At 33.9% G+C, this 25453-nt stretch overlaps 1 protein-coding gene across 1 annotated transcript; it reads right to left on the reverse strand.

Annotated features, from left to right (window-relative positions):
• Positions 1-24985, reverse strand: LOC135683588 (two pore channel protein 2). The gene is made up of 29 exons (XM_065198893.2): positions 24799-24985; positions 22482-22540; positions 21027-21103; positions 20190-20255; positions 19636-19747; positions 18790-18906; positions 18481-18549; positions 18080-18117; positions 17251-17326; positions 16554-16665; positions 16026-16091; positions 15197-15261; positions 14429-14532; positions 13777-13864; positions 13160-13246; positions 11159-11278; positions 9961-10011; positions 9778-9819; positions 9199-9246; positions 8153-8191; positions 7327-7376; positions 6575-6692; positions 5944-6015; positions 5583-5659; positions 5158-5221; positions 4684-4769; positions 2061-2142; positions 1778-1855; positions 1-1257 (listed from the first exon to the last, which is right to left on the reverse strand). The coding sequence occupies exons 1-29, from the start codon at positions 24947-24949 to the stop codon at positions 1114-1116; spliced, it is 2358 nt and encodes a 785-aa protein (XP_065054965.2). The 5' UTR covers positions 24950-24985; the 3' UTR covers positions 1-1113.
• Positions 24986-25453: the final 468 nt, after the last annotated feature.

The raw sequence follows: 25453 nt of genomic DNA on the forward strand, positions 1-25453 counted from the left end.
TCAAGAATGGATTATTTACAATATAAAATTAATAAAAACTACAGCCAATTCCCAGGTGTCATTACTCCGATAAGCACCGATTTACACAAAATTTTACAAATACTAAAAAAGCATAAAAATCAAATATAATACTTTTAATTTACACGTTTATCTGTATCCCTGTCACTTCTAGTAGCCATTGCATAATAACTTCTGGATCCTGTTTACACTTTTTAAATATTTTTCTAGGAAGCTATCTATCTAGCTTTAATAAGCGTATCAAGAAATGAATTTGTCAATATAAGACTTGTTTGAAAATTACCAAGGGCGAACTCAGAAAACAGTAATTGAACAAAATTTATTGGGAATAATGGAAATAAAGTTATTGCAGACTGATCAAGGACTGAAAGGTGTAGAGAAATGTGAAGCCATTGAGGTAAGTATGACGTAATGTCAGATACAAAACCACAAACAATTTTTATTAGTGAATTGTTTGTGAGGTTTGTTTATAAAATTGCTTGTTAATAATCTGAAAGTTACAAGAAAATGTGAATCTGGCCTAGGTAACAGGATAGCAAAAGTTATTACCAGGTTAAAGAGAAATCCCAGATATTGAAGATCTATTTGATGCATAATTGCATAAACTGAAGTTAGAATGGAAATAACGAGAGTCTAAAACTGCGAAATACGGAAGCTACTCTGGTTAAACTATGATCAATAGTTGAGCATCGATATTTCATCTATATCAAAACACAACTTACAGTTATTAATTGAACCTCAAAGTTTTCCATGTGGTTGAAAAAGAAAAAGTCAATATCTGTAACGCATGATGTTTGGGGTAAACAATAAGATGTTATTAAAGGTAACAAGCAATTAGACCCATCTTCTAGATAAGAATCTTCTTTAAGCTGTTAATGATAGGTAAAAAGCACAAAGTTCTTATAATGATACTCTATAGCGTCCATTAATTTTCTCACAACTATCTGAATCTCTAGAAATCATGCTAGGATCCGGGAAACGGATGCCAAAGTAAGGGTTCTGTTCTTACTTGTGTAGCAGACATTCATTTAGATTTTATAGCAGGCAAATCAACAAAAAAATTGAAATCTCCAGTTTTGTTTGAAGAAGCCCTGCTCAGTCGTCGAGCAATCTCATCGGACGGTAATTTATGTACGGTCGTAAATAGTGCTGCTTGTTCAACTCGTTTAGCAATTCATCCTCACCAGGCTCTCGCATGTCGTTCCGGAACATCTGATGAACACGGAAGTGGCGTGTCGTCTACGGGTAAAATATGAAAGATTTAACCTTCAATAGATTTATAATTTCAAAGTAAACAATATACACAATCATCAAGCTAACCATTTAAGAAGATAATGAGTTTCATAAACATTAAACATTGTCAGAAATACAAAACGGAGGTAACATCCAACAGGTTCAGGAAAAAGACATATAGAATACGAAAATCTCTTCCTAATGAATCTGCCTTTCAATAGAAATACCTGTGAGGGCGGAAAAGCAGAACGCTTTAAGAACACATACAATTGAATAAAAAGCGTAAAGAAATTCTTAAGTGAAATTGTAGGGAACTAAAATCATGAGCAGACAACGTTTGGATTTGAACCCCCTCCCTTCGAATGCAAGAATTTATAACTCTTCCAAGAAAACAAATAGCCCCAAATTTGAGCAAAAAAACAACTAAGCTCTGTTTAAACTAACAGTGCTTTCGAAAATTTTATTTCTTAAACCTAACTGGAAGTTATTATTTTTCATCAAACGTTTCTTAGAAGCTTGAAAATACCTCTTCGTTCGTTGCAAATTTTCTTCTCGTTTTTCTTCTTAAATTTTCTTGATTTTTCTCCAGTTGTGTAAAAAAAGCCTTAAAAAGTGAAAAGAAAAAGATCAGTAAATTTATCAAATACAGAAATGGAAACATTTGAGAAAGTATAAAGGAAATTTTACTGACATCATACAATTAAAAATACGCCGGAAATAGTTCAGAAATAGAAATAATTCGGTTTGACAAAAGAAATATGTGCAAGCTATCATAGTCTACGTCATTATGTATATCGAATTGAACAAACCTCAAGGACGAGAGCAATGAGTAGATTTGCACATAACACGACAGAGACAAACCACCAGATAATAAAGTAGGCCTGAGACCAACTAAAAAGGAACAACATGTTTACACTATTAAGGTTGATTCTACAAAAAAAAACAAAATACCATGACAGGAACATCACAATCGGACCTTGGAACCACCGTTTGGGAAATACCCTTTTCAAAAGTGGCCTATAAAGACATTTTGGAAAAGTACGCCATTTTCTCAGACCTCGTGTCACTTCCGATGTCCCTGCTTGCTGCTATGTACGGAAATATTAGTAAAGAGAAACCTTTCTTCATAATTTTTCCTTTTAAATAGAAATCTCAGTCTATCAGGAAACGATTTCATATGGGAGATTTTTCCGTGGCAAGAAAGGGCCCATGTAGTGTTTAAGTTCCTGGCAAGCCCGAAAAAAATCTTGTGCATGTTAATAAGGACAATGATTCTCCAGATACTACATGCACGAATTGTATGTTCAATTTTCGCAATGACTTTCATTTCTTACAACAGCTGTATCATTTATGTCAAACAGTTTTCTTTTTATTTTATGTCTGTGAAGAAAACACGGCTGTTGAATCTAACTGATAAAGTGGTATCGATACTTTGTTGTTCAGTTGAACGCAACCTCAACAGTCACGTGCTCGCATTTCTAATTGGCCTATTTCGATCCACGACTGTGTATATATATTTCCTAGCATAGGCACCGTCGGTCCACCTTCAGAGTTAACAAGAGGCTTTGCAGCGCGTTTATGATGGAGAAACATTGCGAATAAACCAATTCGACTTACGGCCTCATTTTGACAAATTCTTCAAATTCTTTTGTAAAAAAAATTTTCGACCACTGATTCGAATTGAGAACAATGATTTTAATCTACTTGGAAGTTTTCATTATGGTATTGCTCACGATATTGATTTAATGACAACATAAAGATAGAAATTTTACAAGGGATTTGACCGTGATTGGCGACTAGGGGGGTAAAGTTTCCCCCCGAAACGATTTTTGCGGTCAAATCCCTTACAAGTTTTCAAACTTCATTTCTCCGTAAAATCTAAAATACAAGCTCAAGCAATATGAAAAATTGTATTCGCCCTAAAATTATGGCGATAAAACCAGATCTGAGCTTAAAAAAGTCGTATAATTAAGTTTGGAGAAATTTCCAAAACGAGGTCGTAAGTCGAATTGGTGTATTAGCTATACATTGCCGACTGGATACCTAACAATCGGTATTTTGAATAGTCCAACCAATTGAAAATTTAAATGGCCAGGGAAATGCGTCGGGACACAGTGTCTTTAAAGGGGCTGTGTCACACAGGACATCCCGCGTGGCAACCGCCAGTTGAATGACAGTTCTTTGGGTGAAACGTCAAGCGCTGAATACGAAAATGAATTTGAAATAAAACAGTATTTCATATTCGGGCTCATCGTTTGAAGCTTTTGCATTGTTGTATGTTTTATGAAAAGAAGCGAACAACAAAAGCTTTTTCAGTTTTATCAGCATATTTCTTTCGATAAAGTATGGATTTGCAAAGGATACAACAAGCTAGGATACAACCAATCACAGTGAGCAGCAAGCAAAAATGGACAGAAATCACACCAAAAAGCTTAACTTGCTGATGTAAATCATGAGCGAAAGCGTTCTTTAAAATCTGTAGCCCAGTTTTGGAGTAATTTTTACGTTTCAAGGTTTCTAGTTCCATTAACCAAGAGAAAAGACTAATTTTCGACTTCTATTGAATAATGCTTCATTTCCTTAGCCTAGAATTATTGCCATTCACATTTGGTATCGAAAATCGATACAAAAGCAAAGTTATTGTAATTTCCTTTTCTTTTTTCATTTAATACGCTTAAAAATATAATTTATCGCGGTTATTGAGGCGTCAGAACACCATCCCGTGTTTTTGGTTTGCTTACAAAACCGTGACACAGCCCCTTCAAAATCAGTCAATCTACTACTGGATCACTCAGTATACATTATAATTGTGTGCTTACTACAACATTTCTTCCGAAAGATAAAGATGCAAGTATATACCCAGTTGTGGATCGAAATAGGCCAAGAAAAAACCCGAGCACTGGAGTCCTATAGGAAAATCATCACTGGAGTCCAAGAGCAAAAAAGAACTCCTTTGCTACACCATAGCGGCTTTTTCGTGCTTATGTTGATCGATTCCAAAACTGCTATATGGAAGGACAAACGGGCTCTGCCAATTATCTAAAACATGTCGTCACTATAGACTTTGGCACAATCAGTGTTATCTAAAAGATGTTGTCCAATGGCAGAATCACTTTTTCACGGTGTTTCTACACCTAAAAGATCTAGGAGCAGTTTTTAACGCTTTCAGTATGCTGTAAAATGTAACTCTGTTGATTGCAGTGATTTGACTGATTGGCTGGAGTGATAGATGGAAGTGATTGATTGGTCAATAGAATTCTTACTACCACTATGAATATGTTCTAAAGAGAAACGTTATCGTTGTAGAAACATTTGTCCGTGCATTTGGGGATTCTAAAGTGAATCAGAACATCTTAAAAGAAATAGAAACAAAAATGAAAGAGAGAAAGCTATACACAATCCAAAAAGCTTCAAATGCATGCGAGTACTCACGGGGTTGATGTTGTTTTCTTGTAGGCGTTGAGGAAGATATACCAGTTATTAACTACCATCACATCCCAAAGTACCACTAACGCAGCCTATGGAAAAATGATCAGACCTCAAGAACATGTACATTGATAATGCAGCTGTTACCGAAGGATGTGAAACTTTAATGCAAAGGCCGAATGGCCAGAAACACTATGCAAAAATTGCATCAACGCGTGGAGTCATCTTAAGAAAGGGTCTTCTACAAATAGATCGTGTCATAAAAAAAACCAAATTTTGTCTACTTATGTTGTCAATAGATTTCAACATCTTATTGCGGGAAAAACGAAATACATCACATGGGTATATCTTAACAGCAGTTCATGGATATATTCAAGACTAACTGAGAACAAGCCAAATATGACTTTGATCTACAATAAAAACACTTCAACAGACAAATCTATAACAAAAATATACTTTAAGAGGCCTAACTATACTTACACCAAAGTCGTCGAAATTGTTTGAATAGTAGTTAAGCTGCTCGTATGTACCACATGTGTAATTTCTGAAAAGCGATATATACAGTGACGTCATTCATATAACATTGTATATCAGCCAAAAATAATTGCGTATTGTTTATCCATGCAGGATAAGCTGTCGATTGTGAAATATATAACGAGAGCGATAAGGGAATCTGGTATCTTTGGCGACATGTTGTCGGAGTTCCGAAGAAGTATAGAGATTTGCAAGCAGCAATTCCATGAAGATTTTTAGAATAATAAAAGCTAAGAAGCTGAGCTCTTTAGAATTGCAACAAACGGAATAAATACGAGTATGACTAAGTGTAGCTTTTTTCAAAATTTTACTCTGAAAATTTTACTTGTTGAGAACAGTGAAAGGAAACAAATTTTTTTCATAAATGTTACCGTGGGGGAGAATCTGGCTTTGGGCTATTGCCTTGAAATAGCATCATTCCAAATATGGCAAAAACATAATAAATTACCTAGGATAAAAAATATGCATCAATATTGGAAAGATTGAAAGGACATAATTAACATAAAATAAATTAAAGTTTGACTTTTTTTATGAAAGCTCTGGAGGATACTTCCCACAGAATATACTCCCCTTATTTCATTACTGGCAGAAAATTCTATGAGTTATTAATGCTGCTAAAATCAAACACAAAAACATTCATAAGGAACTAATATTACTTTATCACAACGTATAATTCAAAGTCCATCTTCATTTATTTCTATCAAATTGTTTAGAAAACAGCTGAAGACTTACAACTATTACTCCTCCAAATGGTCTCATATTTTTCACTAAGTCCGATAACGTTCCAGCAACAAGAGATAGAGGCTATAAAGGAAAATATTTCATAAAGAGGCTATGAAGATATATTTGAGAAAGATTACATGAAGTGACCTAAATTGAAAATTTAACGGAGAAAGCACCCGCGGAAACAATTTATATAGTTAATATATTGAGGAATATGGTCAGGTTTTGAACACCAGGGAAATTTAGGTACCCATTGCGGTTTTACAAATATGTGCTTAAACGTTAAAAGTTTTGAAAAAGGGGTAGTAAAAATTGTTCTCCCAAATGGGGTACCTTGCGCACCTAGGCTTATCTGGAAACTTTACAATAAGGAATACCTGTGGTGGGGTCTGGTAAGAGGTTTGGCATGACTATGACGTCATAGTGATGCAAGAATTTATTAAAAGTTTTATATCATAAACTGATGGTAAGAGAATATCAATGTCCACGACGCTTCTTTACATATGGCGGTAATTAGCGCACTACAAGTCGCAATTAGCAAGCCAACTTTAGATGCATTTATTCCAAGTAGCTACGATACTATCTGAAAACAACACAGCAACAAACTAAGTATATCAATAATGGAGAACAAAAAATTTACCTTGATACTTGGAATGATTCGAAAAAGTCTAACGATAATCAACATATTTGTAATCCTTAAAAGATTCCATGCTGAAAAAAATCCGTATTCTTCGCTTTTCTTACGAATATCTATATACCTGACAAAGAAGGAAGAAGCAATTAAGACCAAAATAGAATCTGTTATAAACAAAATTATTATGTGGCCTAAAATTCCGTTTATCATGAGATGATGTGGCTAAAGGATTGACTGCAATGCTATAAATTGTTGCTCAAAATCCAAGTTTAACTCAGTACTTGGATACTCGCCTCCTGTTAAAAAGGCTGCAAATAGAAAACCGACTGCAACACAGAAAAGGTCACGAGACAGTGAAGAAAAGAACCATAAGATCGGCATTACAAGGCAGGGGGGCTATATCCTTTCCTTGTTCCTTTACCCACCTATTGACATTGGGTTCCCATTTGTTGCAGGATGAATAGGGTGCAGGCCTTACATTAGCCCGAACACATAACCCTGTGCATGGTAGTCAAAGGCTCTTACCCCTTGGTCACTTTAACCCTTCCCTCAAACAGTAACACCATGGGGACTTTATACCCGCTGTTGTTGCACTGGGTTGTAGCTCTTTACTGAGAAAGGGTGAACACTTCCTACACAAGAATCACTTTTGAGTTTAACAGTCTCCTTCAACCAAACGCCTTTCCGGAAGATCAATTATGAACGATTGATCGCAACTATTATTTTTCATAGTCTAGATACGTCTGATTTATATTTACCCAGAACCAAGCTGCTTTCCGTAAAACCCCAAATAGACACCCTCGACGACCTGAAAAAATTGAAAATATATCGCAGGTATAGAAATATATTACAATAATATAAATATATCAGATAACATATAAGGGCGCAAAACATGAAGCCATTTGACTAAATTAAACTAGGTAAACACAAGTTTTTATGTATACAAACTGTAAAAGTATAATCGTTTCGATTTATCTCCTAGATGATCTCCTTGCCTGTATTTGCTGAAAACCTTTGGGAGTAAAGGGGTCTTAACAAGAGAAAAACAAATTGAACGGGAAATATATCCAGGTACAGGTCAGAAGTAACGTAACGTAACGTAACGTTCGGAAGTAGCGTAAAAGGGACAATGGCGTTCGATTTCAGTGATTGCTAGCTCCTCGCATAGTTGAAGAGTCCAAAGAATGAAGAGACTAAACGCACGCTCCCTGTCTGCAAAAACTTAATTACAAATGCTATGATTCTGCTAATTCGCGCTTTCGGAATTAAAATTGGAAGAAATTAAAGGCAATCTTTCACGACATTGATTGATTATAAGAACAAAGGGATTTTTTATTGTTTACAGTCCCACTTTAATTTATCGCATTGTAAAAAAAATGGCGGAGCGCTGGAATTGTGTTTAGGTTATTGTTCCAGCTATTGTTCTCGTTAACCAATCCACAACGGGACAGATTGCCTTTAAGCCGCAAATTTAAGAAATTTCAGGTCCTATATAAACATAGAGTATAAAACATGTCATTGAAGTTTTCATATTCAATCATAATCAGAGAAATAATGAAATCTACGACGTAAAGTGACTCTTACCACTAACAGCAAAGTAACCATAAATTCAAACAGAATATGCTAAAATATTAAAAAGAATGTGAAAACATTAGTTTACCGCGGCTTACAAAACTGCACGGTTACATGCGCATTTCATCCCGGGATGGAATTGCAGTCCGGGTTCAGCAAAACGGGAGAATTCTATATAAACTAGTGCAAATAAAACAATATATATTGTGAGAACATGGGTTAAAACTCAACCTAAGGTGAGGTCATCCCGGGTTTACTATTATAAAGAAAAAATCCCCTAAAATTGTTTCCCTGATACCTATAACTAAAGAAAATGAGCGGTGCCAAAATTAGCTAGAGATACTTAATATAAAAGAATATGGCAAAGTTTACTTTGAAAGACTTGCGAAAAAAAAAATATTTTAATAATATATCATATCATATTTATACAGGCTAACATCGGTCAGCAACAACGTGCTGTTATCAATAAAGGACCAGTCTGAAATAAACATGGATTACCGAAATGAAAATTATATACATGATGAAAATGAAATCTTAAAAGTCAAAGTTAAAAATTTCACAAAAAGTCTTAAATCTTGAAATTAAAGTTTCACACTTCATTTCGTCTGTTAGTTTATTAAAAATCTTTGCTCCTTGAAAGTAAAAGACCTTCTTGCCAGCTTCGGATTGTACTTTGGGCAAAACAATATCTTTTGCATTGGCACGAGTACTCTGTCTGTATTCTACTCTAGTGAAGTAGTTTAAAATATGCCACATAAAGAATAATATGATATTATGATATCTTGATCATTTGAATTGAATCTATTTCAGATTAATAACCACTTTTATATAATATCTGTTCATGCTAACTTTTAATTGTCTATTTTTTCGATAAATTGAACAAATGTTCTATTTTTTGCGAGTTCAAAATTATTGGGCAATGATTATATGTTTTTTTCCAAAATTCAACCAGTTTATTGCAATAATCTTGGAAGCAGAAAGAGTCCCGAAAGTTGTTATTCGTAAAAATATACGCAAGAAATCAATTAAAAAATATTTTATCAAATATATATAAATACCTTGTGGGAAAAGTATCGTTTTCTTCCGATGAAATATATTAGTAGAACCTGAAAGGTAGATATTGAAAGTCAGAATAAAGATGACGATTAAAAAGAACACAAACTAGCAGGTTAACATACATAAATAAAGGTTTTAAAGATTCTGCCAACTCATTTTAATTTCGATAATTCAGTATATATACTGAGTAGGATAGTGCTGGGGACAGATAATTCAATTGAAATGAAGAAACTACGAAAATATTTTAATCATGAAAACAATTACATCCAAAATTTACCAGGTTTTGAAAATAAAATATTGTCATTCATGAGCAACCACGTATAAGAAAAAACGCAACTTTTGCTTTAAAATATCAATAGTTTTTTATGGATATGGTAAATTTTTGCCTGCAGTATGGTTATTCTTCAAAAAGGACCGTCGATTTATATAAAATCTACGGGGAAAGACCAACAGAAATTGCAGGAAACGCTCACTATGACCACTGTGAACAGAACTTTTCAAACATTTTTAGAGAAAGTTTTCTATAAAATTTTACTGCAAATGGAGACAAAAGATAAAAAAGTAAGTTTTTAAAACATTACCTGTTCTACGGCGTAGTATATGATAAAACAAAGATTGAATTTCTAGAAATAAAGAAGAAGCAATGTTACTTGTGCTGTTAAAACTTTCACTTTCTCATTTTAGATTATTAAACAAGAAATTCCGTCGATTTACAGTATTTTTGACTGTCAAGAGTTCTAGTTCGAAAATAGTTAACAACTTACAACTAATGAGGCTCCTGTTTCTGGGTTGCTTTTTCCCTGGACCAGCTCAATCTACGGAAAATCATTGATTGATAAAAGAATAAAAACACAACTGCTCTTTGCGAGCTTCATAGACAATGAATAATCTTCCTTTTTAATGTTAAGAGATAAATAAATATGAAGTTACTCCCAATAAAAGGAGGCATTGGTTCTCCTGTTGCATTTTTCTTTCTTTAAAAAGGAATACCGTAAATCCTCGAATAAGCCCCCGGGGGCTTATTTGCAAAAATGAATTCTCGGGTGGAGGCTTATTCGAGGGGGGGGGGCTTACTCGAGCGGGGGGGCTTACTCGAGGGGGGGGGGGCTTATTTCAAAGTATAAAATTTTCCTCAAAGGTCGACATAAAAACGACATAATTTTTCTAACAAATCTAACAAAGAACTAACAAATATTATAATTCCTTCAGTCAAAGGAAGTAATACTGTATGTTGTCCTGTGGGGGCTTTCTTTTCTGCAATTCTGCAATACTATACTGCAATTATGCTTCCCCCATAGGGGCTTATTCGAGGGGGGGCTTATTTGCAAAAATGATCTTTTAGATGGGGGCTTATTCGAGGGGGGGCGCTTATTCGAGTGTGGGGATTTATTAGAGGTTTACGGTATTTGATATGTACTGTTCGCAAGCAAATAAACAGTAAAAAGTTGGAAAATAAAAGTTGCCAAACTTGTTATCACCTTGCCATTTTTCAGATGAGTGTTACCATTAAATTACTTATGAATAGTCCAATTGAACTTACGGAGTTGTTTTTTTGAAATTATTTCCAAGTAAATTGAACAATATTTTTGTCCTTATATCAACGACACCCTTAGAATAAGAATTCTTAAACTGAGCGTGGTTGTGCTGTAGATAAAGTTTGGAAACTTGACCGGAGAATCGTTTCGGATAACACTTTCCAACCTCAGTCATTAAATAGGGTCAAATGCCTAAATCTTTTTACTTTACGTCCTCATTAGATATCACAACCACTAAGAAAATGAAAACTTGCATGCTGACTAGAATTCTGGTCCTCGATCTCAAGTGAAAATAAACGCAAAGAAGTTTAAAGTATTTCCATTACGATTCCGTAAAGCGAATCTGTGTATTCAGACTGGAAAGTCTTAAATATTCTAATCAACATGTAAAAACATAGTGAGATAGCCAAAATGTGTCAAAACTCACAGTGATGACGAATGCGTTAAAAAATGCCATCAGATCTCCAAAATATTGAAAATAGGAATGCTTGATTATCTTTTGAAGTCTTTTCAACAGCCCGTTTTCAAATGATCGTACAGGAGGCCGCTAAAAGAAAACCATGAATCTTGTTAAAAGTCATGTGCTACTTCCAACAGAACTCCAATCACTGCCAAAAGTCTTGGAACACTAACGTAAGTTTTCAAAGGCAAATTCAGCCATCCCCCTCTCCCCCTTAGGAACAATGTTGATTTACTATAGAAAAAAGAAAGGGGTTATGGAGTACGCTTTTTCTTGTGGATTGTTTGATATTTTTCTATTCTTTCAACATTGTTTTGGGGGGAAAGGGGGACGGAAGTGGTAGTATTCAAGAAAACGAATGAAAATAGAAAAGCATAGGGCAAAGTGTTAGGTGTTCCAAGTAATTTTGGCAGTGATTGTCCCTAACAATCTTTGCTACGACGCCATTACAAACGACCCTGGCCAACGTAAAAGCTTTATAGAACAAAGGATCAAAAAGTATTTCATTATCACTCTATTTGCAAAACTTTATCATCATGCAACGTAACCTCCTTAAGAAATTCCCCTGCATACAAATATCAATTTTCTGTATTCATTTAAAGCAATTTTCTGTTTTTCATCTTTTGTATTCTTGTTATATAATCTTAATCACTTGTTACATATTGAATGATGTTTGTATGTATTGGAATTTTAAAATTAAATTAAATTAAATTAAAATATTACTTTTGAAGGATCGTCAGAGCTTTCGTAGATGCAAAAGCTTTTATAAAGGCATTTATTCTTTAATTCACACACTGGCTGGCACAATGGCTTGATTTCGATTCAGTCAGTTGGCAAATATCTAACAGCAAAAAACACAGAGCTGTAACCTCTGCAGTTGGTTCACGCTGATGGGAACTACAACTGTTAATAAATTACAATAATGCATTGGCCAATTATTTCCATTCGTTACAACGCTATAAGTATGATCAATATTATCAATTAGCTGGAATTTCTTACTAGCTGAAATTTGAATTTGGTAGTTGAATAATTTTTGCACTGACCAGTAGTTTTGCAGAAAAGCCTAGATACATCATTTTTCAATCAGTTATTCAGTTATGCTTTGACGGTTTATAGTTCCATTAACTTTTCAGAGTGCATTAAAAAGATAATATATCGCAAACAAAGATTAATAATAAGATAATATGTGACAAATAAAAATGTAAATGAAACGAAGAAACATTCTAAATCTTTCAAAAAAGTTTAAGTAAAGGAAAAGGATAAAAGCTTGACAAATAATTATACTAATAATAATAATAATAATAATAATAATAATAATAATAATAATGGAAACATTTTATTTTCAATTCAACTTAAACTACAACTACAAATCTCACTATTACAAGGTAATTTGCAATTGGCTAGCCTGGTTTTACAAGAAAAAACTATAACAATCGTAAGGTAAAAGGAAAAACTGAGAAAAATAAAATAAAACAAATAAAGTTAAAAAGGATGTAATTCCGGATTTGTCCATGGCTTATTTTTGCAACAAAATATGTAGTACGTAGTACGGATGGCAATGTTGGAAAGTTTAGAAATGAGATACTGTTTTTGTTGCTGATCGATGGAGAGAGAGTCACACATTTTGAAGAATGAATTGCAGGAATTGCCGAAGATGCCAAGAGAGCTCATAGAAAGATTAACAAAGGAGACACATTTGAACTGCCGCTGTAAACCAGATAAGAGAGGAGCATACTTGCTGTGTTTTCTTGTAATAATAATAATAATAATAATAATAATAATAATAATATCATATTTATACAGGTTTACATTGCTCAGCAACAACGTGCTGTTATCATCAACGCTTCATAATAAGATATAGTTTCACATACGACTTGAAAATGATGGAGTTCATAAAACAAGTATAAAAGTAGATCAAATAAAGAGAATAATTCAAGAAAAAAGGAAAAACGTAACGAACATTCCTACCCTTTTAACGGAGTCTTCAAATACGACATCAAAAACCATTTGGAACTGACATGCAGTTATAGCATGGCTGTCAATCTCACTGAGTTTCTACAAAAACGCTTTGCATTACAGAGTGTACAGGTAGTTCGACATATTCGTATAAATATGCATTTATTAACATAAGTTAACTTGATTACATTAAGCGTGAAGATCGGAGTTGCAACTAAGCACTGCCCTGTTCTGCGAACAAAGTAGGCACATCTCTGTATCGAGTATTATATGACAGACCGGTAAACAGAAACTTTCATTAGATTTGAATTGAAATACTTATAAAATCATAAGAAGTCAAGAAGGCAATATTTCAAAACATTTTATACATGTATTTCTTAAAAAACATTTAATACATAAATTTATGTATTTCTTAAAAAAACAATTTATATCCAATATGAACTACAATCTACTTGAGAAATGCTACAGGAACGGCTAACAAGTGGAGGCAGAGAGGACTAGCCCATTTAAAAGCCAGCATATACATGGAAAAAGCTACACGATAAATGAATACGAAATGAACACAAAATTGGGAAAATATACGAAATTCAGAAAACTTGTGAGAATAAAACGCTCGTTAAGTTCCAAACCTCAAGCATCATTGGAAGATATCTTGATTTTCTAGAAAACTTGACTCGGTCTAGAAGTCTTTTTACTGAATATTTGCTGACCGCATCACTGAAAAATGAAATAAACAACGAAATCAGTATAGTTGAATACTGAAAATTCTAATTGCGTGAACAATTTTAATTAATATTACGAGATTCAGACAACGGTCATAATAGATGAATTAAACTCAAATGGCTGCTCGAAATATACATCTATGACAACATGGTCAAAAACCAAAAACATAACAAAAAATTCAAGCGGAAAACCTAGCTTAAAGTCACCATAGTATCATAAACAGGGCCCATGCCACAGGAGGCCAGGGGGCCAAAGCCTTTTGAAAATTAAAATCACCTGTAGATTTAAATAAATACATTGAGCAAAAATCCACAAGTAAACCAGCGTCAGTAAAATGTTTTCAAAATTGGGGCCAGAGGGGTCAAGAGGAAAATTTATTCATATTGCTGGCCCTTCAAGTTTAGGATCAGTGGCGTAGGTCCTGATAAAGAGATTCTAGTACAAGATATTTAAGACATTTTCAGTCATAATGATTCATCATTTGAAACAAGCAATAACTCTGGCAACTTAAGTGGTTCAAATCTCCTGCAAAACCTGGGTTTATTTACAAACGTTTACCTTGGAAAATGCAACTGAGAGCCATAGGTACCAGACCCCTTTAAAATTTCAAATGCAGCACGTATACCGAGGCGACGGCGGACGAAACTCGCTTGCATGGAGCGCTGCAACCGAAACGAGGTTAAATATTCAATATCTGGTTATACAATGATCTTAACATGCTTACTTCTTTCATTGCCAAAGACTTTTCTATTGACTATATTAATCTTTAATTGAGGTACTAATTGTTTCACGTTATTTGCTGATGCAAAGACTGCAGTTTTTATACCACCGTTAACCAAATTTTCAACTCTATCTTCAAGTATAAAAAGGATAGCTGCCAGATTCTAATAATCTGCACAAACTGCATATCAGGTTCTATTATGCTTCTTATCGTCACGTTGTTGGAAGAAATGCATTGGAACACTGCATAAAACATCCACAAAAGTGATTTTCCTATCCTCCAAACTTTAAAACCTTCTTCAAAATGAAATAAAGGTGTGGCAAGGTTGTGGCTACTTCAGCTTTTGCGTTATAATAACATCATTCATCAAGGTCACAAGTCGTGATGTCTGGCCCATTTTTGTGCTCTGATAAACCAGGAGCCTGTGACTGTGCCAAGACCAAGAGCATCCTAATGAGCATTTCATCTATCAGTGAAAATTTTCGCTTTTAAACTGAAGTCATCACAACGAGGACAATTAAATAACCTAAAGAGATCATTTTCAGAAAAAACCGTCAGTTTCATAAAGGTGCTTGAAAGTACCAAATAAAGCAACATGTATTTACCATGAACGATCCACGAAATTGGTTATAAATGACAGCAAGCAGCATGTTCATGAAAAAGTATAAACCTGTCATACAAAAAAACTGCTGAATTCATGAAATTTTTTTGCAACTGATTCAAAATAAACATCAGGCATGTTTCGACCATATCCAAAAACAGTCGAAAAATTTCAGTGATGCCAATTGGGTGAAACATAATGTGACAACCATTGCAAGAAAAGAAAAATCTTTCTTCAATAGTTTTATTATTATTATTATCATTATTATTATCATTACGAATGTTTTTGCGAATAACCAATTCAAAGTTTACATATTCAAAAATATATAAAATTAATTCTGTTAACTTTATGTCGTCATAAAATAAATATCGTGAGCATTACTATAATGCTCACGATATCAAACTTCAAAGTAGACTAAAATCCTCGCTCTTAATCCGAATCTTGGGTCTAAAAATTTTGCACAAAACAATTTGACCCAAAAAAGTTGTTTACAAAAGTATTCGAAGCTTATTTAAAATGCGACTGTTAAGTTGAATTGGTCTATTTCATCTAAAGGCACTTAAGAATTATCATTTACAATAATATAAACGTTAGAAATTAATTTTTCTTAGGCACTTGATATGTTTAGTCTTACATAATAAACCGACTTCAAAACCAGCTTTTGAAACCACAAGAAACCTAATCAAAAGCAAAAACACACTTTCCAAAGTCACTGATGTAAAACTCGAATAAATCATTCAATGTGAAGATAATAAATTGCGAGAAAAGGTATTAATGTAAACTGCAAGAAAACACATCGCTGTTATTGAAAACAAGGTAAAAAGGGTATTTACCGATAGCTAGATATGATATGAAATATACAGCGTAAAGTCTGCTGTGCTGATACGCTGGCATCATTACTAAAATCAGGGAGAGAAATTTGTTAGGACATCAACCTAATCAAAGATCATTGCTTAATAAGAAATTATGATAGCTCGCAACTGAGCTAAATTCAAAACAGAGTATATCAAAAGTGTCTTGTTATTTTCTTTCTGGAACTACTTTTACTTAGCCTTCTAAATCATAACTAAGATACAAAAATATTTTCGTGCGAATCCATTGATACGCGTGTTGTTCTCCCATCCCTACAACCCAAAAGACAAAATTCAACATTGAAAATGGTTAAAAAGCGAAAAACTAGAAGATCTCTAGAAGAATTGTAACTACGTTTGAACAATTCAAATTTTTATAGCAAACTGTACAAAATTTAGATAGAAAAATAGATATCAATAAAATAAAAAAAAACCAAAAAAATTTATGTAAAATGAAGAAATGTTCCACATCTTCCAGAAATTTCATAGTTTTAAAAAAAATCAACACACCATCTGGGTTGTTTGCCGTTGTGAGAAGAACAATAAGACTGATAATAGAGCTGCCTAAATCCTTGAAATATTCTTTCCCTTCCCCAGAATCAGATAGAAAATCAATCATTTTCTAAAAAAAAGAAAACCAAACCATTATGAAAAAAGAAATTTAATTAACAAATATAAATATCAAACCATCTAATTTTCTATCCTTTTTATTCATGGATGAAATATCATGCTATGTGTAACATTTCACTCGGTTGTCAGCAGTGAGGTCGTTATTGTTTTTAGATACAAAAGAATACCAATTTTATCTGATTCAAAAAAAACGCAAGATCTTGTATAGAACTGTCTAATTATCAGCAGCAAAATTTTTACTCAAACACAAAAGTATCTTATTTCATCCTATAAACTTTTCGTAATAAAATTCATCCAACCAACTCAATCTATCATACTTATCGTTCAACTTCGTTCTTGCAAATGCATTCATTTTCAAAATGATTTTTTAAAAAAATTGATTCTCGAAGAGAGTATATTTCGAACAATTGCCCTGCTGACAAGGGCGGTAAAACAGTTGTTCATACGGGACAGGCTTTTTGAGGGGAAAATACTGAATGGCAGGAATTGACAGTACGGGTTTGATATTATGGGACTTATAAATGATTAAAAAACAGTACAAAACGCCAGTTAAATGACAAGTAAGCGAAATACATACATTATTCTTTCGTGGGAACAAAATCATACCAAACATCGTAAAGAAGAACAGATGAAGCCCAAACAGAAACAGGACACTATAATGAAACGAGATCGAGTTACTTTTTAAATAGAATGAGGCTGTTGACAACTGATTTGCAGGGATGATTAAAGTAGATTTAAAAAGTTTCATCATTTATACTAGCTGCAATCAACAGGCATGTAAAGGCGACAAATGTGATGAGAACACGCACACCACGTAGGTCCATTTGCAAGTCTGGAGTGTTCTTCGAAAAATCATTGTGACAAGGGCGTAAGAAAGGGCTAAAACTAGGTACATACTAACCAAAAATGGGTATGAAATTTCCACAGGTCCCTATGGTTGTCGAATTTGTTTTCTTACTAAGCTCAAATTTCATATGAGAATGGTGGCAAATGGAAATCAACTCTTTGAAGTAACATAATTTAAAAACAACAACTGAAAATGGCAAATATTCCAAAAATAAATACAGTGAGAACTAAATGTAGTGAGATATATGGCTGTAGTGAGAAACAGATCGACAGTAACTTAACCGACTAATAACCGACGGATAACAGACCGATAACCGATCGATAAACGACCGATATCAGACCGATAACCGACCGACAAACGACCGATATCAGACCAATAACCGACAGATAACCCATCATTGACCTACCGACAACAGACCGATATCCTGTTGTTTTATCGAGTAAATGAGAGCGTTGTTACTAATAGCCACAGAAATTACTGACCTCAACTTTGGTTGAGTTTTAAAAGTGCATGGAAAAATATTCGGAGCCTAAATGTAAGGCCTAATGTCTAGGGTTACCTGAGAATTTCTGGAATGGTTTGCTTGACACTTTGGACCTATAATAAGATTATGCGTAATTGGCAAAAATGTCTACAATGATGTCCTGATTATTTATACCCCAATCAAATCAAGAATAGTGAAAACTTTCCTTTAACATAATTTTTATTCTTTTAACCTTATATGCTTTTAAAAAACTAACTGACACTAAAACCAATAACAAGAATATCTAAACATGCAAATACGTATTTCTTACGTTCTCTATGATGTCGTATTTCATTTTTGGAAGCAAACTACATGTTTAATCCAGATGCATCTAGTTAATAATTTTAACATAGAAACGGCATCGTATTTTGAATCTGTAGTAGCAGTTGCATTCTTACTAGATTAATAATATACAGTAAAATAAAAGCTGGCCTCACCGTTTTCTTCATAACTGAAGAATTTTGCAAGATGAAAAATGGCCTCAAAAGACGTCTAATTCTGTAATGCTAGAAAAAAATTATAATCAATTGAACCGTTTTGTTCTTTACACCAAAAGTGTGTAGAGCTCTTCTTTTTAAGGCATCGAGCACTTTTTGACAGACCAGTGAACAATAGACAATTTTTATTAATTCTCTTTTTAGCTGGCCTATCTATATTTTCATGACTAATGTACAAACTAAATGTGCTATGGGCTTTGTAATAGTTTTTGCTAAAATCAGGCGTAAAATGTAGAAAATTGCACAAACCTCTTTACATTTGTAACCAAATGTGACAACTAGATCAAGATATGAAATAAACAGCACAAAGAAATATCCAATTAGCCATTTGGATTTCCTTGCTTGTCTCTTCCCAATCATAACAAACTAAAAACATGGAAATAGTTATCATGCACATTTTTACCAATCATAATAATATTTGTGTGAATGAAGAAAAGGCCACTGTAGCAGGCTGCTCGACGGGCTCCAAGGAGTTCTTGCGGCGAAAAGTCGATAAAAATGTAGCAAATATGAAACACCGCAATACGCCGAGAATAAACAACAATAAATACACGTATATCAGTAAAGGCTAATATTTCGCACCGGCGTACGGGGCTTCATCAGAGCAAAAGCCCCGTATGCCGGGGCAAAATATTAGCCTTTACTGATTTACGTGTTTTTATTCTTGTCTATTCTCGGCGTAATGCGGTGTTTAATATTTGCTACATAATAATATTCGACCACAATTACTTCAACGCCAAGCATTAGTTTTCTGCATAATTCTGTGAATCAGCTACTTTTGGCACAATTGCAAAGATCTTTAAAAAAACAAACTCTTATCAAAAGCAGGCAAAAAGCAGTGGTGGATGCCTGGGGGGGCAAAGGGGGCAGTTGCCTCCTAATATTCTGGAGGACAATGGTCTTTTGTTCTAAAAACAATGGGGAATGTGATGTCATCTTATCAAAACAATAGGATTGTCCCCCATCCCAAAATTTGACCAAGTGTCCGCCCCATGCAAAAATACCCTCAATTATACACTGTGTTAGTGCTTAATTTCAAAACTTAAACATGATTGTACAATGTTTGAATATTGACAAACTGACAAAAATTCTTACCTTAAATGTAAAGTCACAAGTAAGTATCAAAAGGCAAAACAATTCAATTGCTTCTGTAAGACCGCATGGTGGATTTGGTCTATTTTTTATCTTACTTGGATCTGCACTTATCCTATAGAAGTAAAAACAATCATTAAAGGATACAAAATAATACAGAAGTAAATAAATTGAAAAAACGCTGGCAATGTGTATCTTAGAGCTATAGCATACAAGCAAAAAGAATAAAAAATCAGGCAGTGAATGGGTATTTTCCATCCAAACCAACACTTGTTCATATCAGGCAATAATTTTTGTACACAAAATCATCTGATATTTATCCTTCATGAATATCAATTATACACAAAACCTGATTGTCAAAACCTGACCTAGCTTTAGCCTGATTTAAGCTTAAATTGCCCTAGTAGCCTTATAGTTTGTAAAGTTCAAGGTCCTACAAATGTGGTAAAATAGTTGAATGTGTTACAAAATTGGCTAAGATATGGTCACATAAGCATATATTTTTACTCAAAAACAACAAAAATTGCAAAAAACTTCTAGGTTATCAAGATACTTACGTTAGTGATGATGGGTACTCAAAGAATGCCAGGGCTAAAAGGCTAGAGATTGTTATACGGAGTATCCTGGAATAAAAAAGCCAAAATGCTTAAGTGAATATGCAAATACTATTAATAAATCAAAACAAGCAATCATTGCGAAAACGCAAAAACTTTATTTATCTTTTTAAGATGTTATGGAGAATTTTCGCAAGTCCAGTCACATTAAAATTGGTAAATATCTTAAACCCATTCACTTTCTTCCAAGGCTTTAAATGGATTTCTAAACTTGTGAATTTGAAAAGTTATTTTCCTACAATACACCAGTAACGTGGTTGTGAATATTTTGCCATTATATCACAAATATTTTTCTTTTGAGCCATATTTCTGTTCATCACAGAGTATGCACCTGATTTTAACAATGGAAACATGCATAGATAGATGCAAAACTAAGAATTGAATCTTTTTGGAGAATACATTAAAAACAAGGATCGGAGAAAACAAACATAACTGGTGTGCACTAGCACTGCAATTTAACCATTTTCAATGCCAAAAATGTATGTCTTCATATGCTTGAAGAAGTGGAAATTCATATGTGTTCCTCATTTTCCATTTGTTTAGTTGTTCAGTATGTCAAGCCAAAAGAATCTCAAGGTTGCTAGATATTTGCAAGATACTTTTCCTTTGCCTCAAAGGGATGCCATATGAACAAAACTATTTTGAATTTTGATTTGTCACTTTGCTTCAGCAGAAACTGTCTTTCCTGTACATTAGCAAAACAAAACTTATTGCTTTTTTGAAATACGAGACACCCAGTAAAGGACGGAAAAGTCACAGTTAACACAAATCATCAATTACCATCTGACCAAAGTAGAGTGATAGATTCTGTATAAACTCAATGATCGGGTATCAACTTTGTGAAACACAGAACGATGCTGCAAAGAAATACAGAAATTTAGTTTATCATGCAGTGGCAAAAGGAAAATTGATGTAAAAATAGTTCAGTTGGTAATGATAAATGACCAGCCTGGGAGAGCTGCAGCCCCATAAATCAGGACAATTTACCGCATTTAAACCTCCATTCAGGCAGTTCTTTCTCAATGAAGAAATGATATTCAGGGAAGATCCATCTTAGCCCGGCTGAAAGTTTTGCATCTGTTATGCCAATGATATAACAGCTTTACTTCACAGGGTTGTGTGAAAAATTACATATGACAATTTCACATTAAAAAGCCATGGTGATTGGTGATAGCTTTTTATTATTCTAAATACTACATAAACTGTCAATCAAGGGCAAGCTGAGCAATGAAAATAATAAACAATTGTGGAAAATTTGATAAAAGGGAAGATTATTCACAAGATATTGACACACAACTTGACTAAAAGGAAACAAAACAATATTTAGAAATGACATACAAGTCTTCTGTCGGTGGTTGATTACAGTGAAATTTACAATCCCTGTTTGCTTAATTCAGGTATCAAGACTATCAGGTGCAATGCTAAGGATGGGGGTAAGGGGGCCAACACTCTATAAAAGACATTTACTACAACTTTACATAGCAAACTCAGCCCTTTTTACTGCAATTCTCAACCCTGGTAGTTAGCATTAATCAACCTTACACAGGAAACCACCTGTTAAAACTTTTTAGGTCAGTCCTTGGCCTGGACAAATGCCATTTTACACTTTTACTTATCAAAAGGCTTTGCAGGGCATTGAAAAATAGATTAGAGGCAACTACAGTCTTAAAAGCTCAAACTTAAAAGATTTAGAAACCATTACCCCCTTATTGGAAAACAAACAAGATTGAATAGGCCTTGCCATTTAATAGCCCTTGCTCCCCTCCCGGCTCTTCTCAAATGCTGGAGAGGAGCAACAGATTGCTCTCCTAAATTGCTCTCAAAACAAATTGTTCTCTTTCAATTCAACTACCAAAATTTTTGCAATGAACACTCATGAACAAAGACACGTAAGTGCCTCAATGGTATTAAAAAACGGCTGTAAAAGTGTCACATTCTGCAAATTCAAGGCTAGTAATGATAAGAATCCAAGCTTTGAAACTTGCCTATAAAGAATTTACATTTTTTGATTGGTTTTGAACTTTAAAATGATGTCTAATGGCTTCACAAAAGTGGTTTGAACTTTGAAGGTCATATTGTTTACAATTCTGTCGCCATTACTCGTTCATCGAAGTGGTGCAATACTTTTCAAACGTAAGTGTAATTTAACTTGCAGTTTGTATGTTGAGGCAGCAAGCAGAGATGAATGCAAAAATGAAGAGAAGCCTTGTAATTCAATGCAACAGCTGTAAATACCTCTATAGCATCTTCAACAAAGACAGTAGCTTGCAACAATGCTCTGTTTTCTCTTAAATCTAAAACAATGAATAGAATAAACATGGCTTAGGACAACAAATTAGCGAGAACTATTTGGTATGAAGATTGCAGTGGTTAGGGTTGTTATCTAAGTGTCTGGCATAGTATCACAAGTCTCTGGTCTAGGAATGGTGGGGACTATGACCAGGGCACTGCTCAATAAGCATAGCTTCTTGGTGTCCCAGAATACTACCTTGAGAGGGTAGGTAGTAGCAAATACAAAATGAAAATACAGTACTTAGATATTGAAATTCAATATATAGCAATTGTTAAGTAAAGTACAGGGTTTAAATTTGAAATGGCTGTATCATTTTTTTATCAAGAAAACAGGTTGGTATGACTAGTTTGATCAAAAAATCTTTGACCAAGCAGTGTCAGCATTTTTCCTGACCAAAAATATATAATTCAAGGAAGGACTAATAGACAAGAAACCTTGACTTATTTTTGTCACAGCAGTAGCCCTGTTTGTGTATAAAAATGAAATTATAAAAACTTTAAAGGCAAAACAAATGGTTAACAGTGATACACAAGCCATCCTTGTGATCAAGCCAAAGGGCAAGTTGGCAAATTGGTTTGAAAAATAGTGGACTTAGTCCCAAGCACTGGGCAAATTTTTGAGCCATTTTTCATTTTATATTGGAACAATACGTAAAAGTTTCAATTTGTTTCAAAAAAACTTTGTATTAAATTTCATTTCATAGGCACTTTAAGCTTTGGATAAAAATATAATTTGCAGCCAATCATTGACTGTCAATGGAAGGGAGGTCCTCTCTTCTATTAACTATAAAATTACATGATAATTTTCTACTTTTATTTAATGATAATGTACATTTCTGACCTAAAGCGCATATAGTTTAGATCTTAATTTATCCTTACTCAAAATATTACATGAATCTGCCCTTTTTCAGACATGCAAAGACTTTTTAATAAAACTAGTACAGGGCCTGTTTGTCCCTAAATCTGTGATAAGAACTAAAATAAAGGCGCGTCGTTTAGTCTAAATCTATGGAAGACATATACACGTTCAAAAAGTATTGGGACACACTTCAAAACTTCAAAGACATTTTATGCAACAAATTTGGAAAGACTATTTTTAAATCCTTCTCATTAAAAAAGTATGGCAGCTATTTCCATGAAATTTTCACAAGACATGGGTCTCGAGACGAAAACATGGAAGCTCTGAAAACTCAAGAACTGATTTAAGAGAAGCGCTTACAAATTGCTTTCTACTAAAATAAAGCAAATGGATTTCAGCTGCTCATTGAGTGCAGCTTTGAGTTGCATCAATTGTCAGCTGCTCATTGAGTGCAGCTTTTCTGGTGTGTAAAATTTTTTTCCGTACAAGAACAGTAAAAAATTTACCAAGGGTTGGCAGACCGAAGAAGTTTTTGACGCCAAGGGACGAAAGGTCATTTCTGAGGGAACTGCGAAGTAATAGGTTTGAATCCTTACCAGACATCATGTTGTCATGTAAAAAGAAGCTAAATAATGGAACATAAGCAAAAACATGGCTATAAAGTCATGAAAAATACAAATTTTCCAGCGTTATAATAAGAAAATGCTCTCTCAAAGCAAAAATTAATCATCGACGATGAGTACAATGGCTTCTCCTTGAATGTTGCACAATTTTAAAAGTAGCTTGAATAAATGCAATAATTTAATAAAATTGTAGCATTTTCGTTGATGAAGTAAATTTATTTTTGAAGCTTAAAAGTTTGATTTTATATTTTCTTTTATATTTTTTTTTGTTATGCAAACGTGAAATTAAAAAGTTGTATTAGTTTGGACAGCTCTAAAATTTTTGGAAGGTCATGTGGCTTTGCCATATTGTTAGGCCATATACAAACCTTCTGCATATTTTGCTGTTATAATCAGAAAAATCGAAAGAATCCTGTGTAATTCTTGGTTATGCTTCATAAGTTGAAGTATTTTCTTAACTTGTTATTCCATTTTGGGGAAACGTAGGCCTAGATTATTTGTAGAATGACTGCCCAAATCTGAAAAAGTTTCCGTTGCAAAACCGAATCCAACGGAACGCCATAAATCGTTTATCGAATTCGTCCCAATACTTTTTGAACGTAAGTGTAGTACAGGGCCTGTTTGTCCCTAAATCTGTGATAAGAATCAAAATACAGGCTCGTTGTTTAGTCTAAATCTATGAAAGACATATGATGTATCTCTTTATCAGGTCGCTTAAAAAATCCTACAAAACAAGAGGAAGTGGGCAAAGATTGAAGGCCGATCAAAAGATTCTTACCCTCGTTTAATGTTTCCTGTGATGATGTGATAATGTCAGTGGCATCTAGAGAAGATATCAAAGGATCTTCACTATATTCTGCATATTCGTTGATGTACTGGTCACCCGAATGGTCCAAGGTGTCAGCACTTTGATAATTGCTATCCGACATTTTGTGGGCAATATGGCACCAAACTGGCTGCGCAGCTCCTAGCAAAATACATCTCAGAAACCAGCCCGGAAACCCCGGAACCAGAATTGTGATGGGACAAAGGGGGGGGGGGCAGACTTTTGACGAAGGCATTTGCCTACTCTTCAGTTCCAATTATTGGGCTGACAAAAAGAATTCGATTTTTGGAACTTTTATGACAATTTTATGATAATTAGCGTTCCAGATAATTTTATGTTGAAATTAGAAATAACTTACAAAAAGTGTTTGATTCTATGCTCGCTGAAATTATTTCCTTCCACCGAAACTTTTCAAATTCTCACCGAAGTTTACACCGAAATTTCAAAAATATAGCCCGAATTTTTTCCATTGGAAATTAATCCACCGAAATCTTTGACACCGGATATTTGCACTCAATGTAACTGAAACTCATTTCAAAGAATTTTTATGAAAAAAATTTGTATTGATATATGTTATCATGGTATGATAATTGTTTACAGAAGTTGC

This window comes from Rhopilema esculentum, chromosome 17 (genome assembly GCF_057945365.1).
Source record: "Rhopilema esculentum isolate cy_ngs chromosome 17, ASM5794536v1, whole genome shotgun sequence".
In the NCBI taxonomy this organism is placed as follows: Eukaryota; Metazoa; Cnidaria; class Scyphozoa; order Rhizostomeae; family Rhizostomatidae; genus Rhopilema; species Rhopilema esculentum.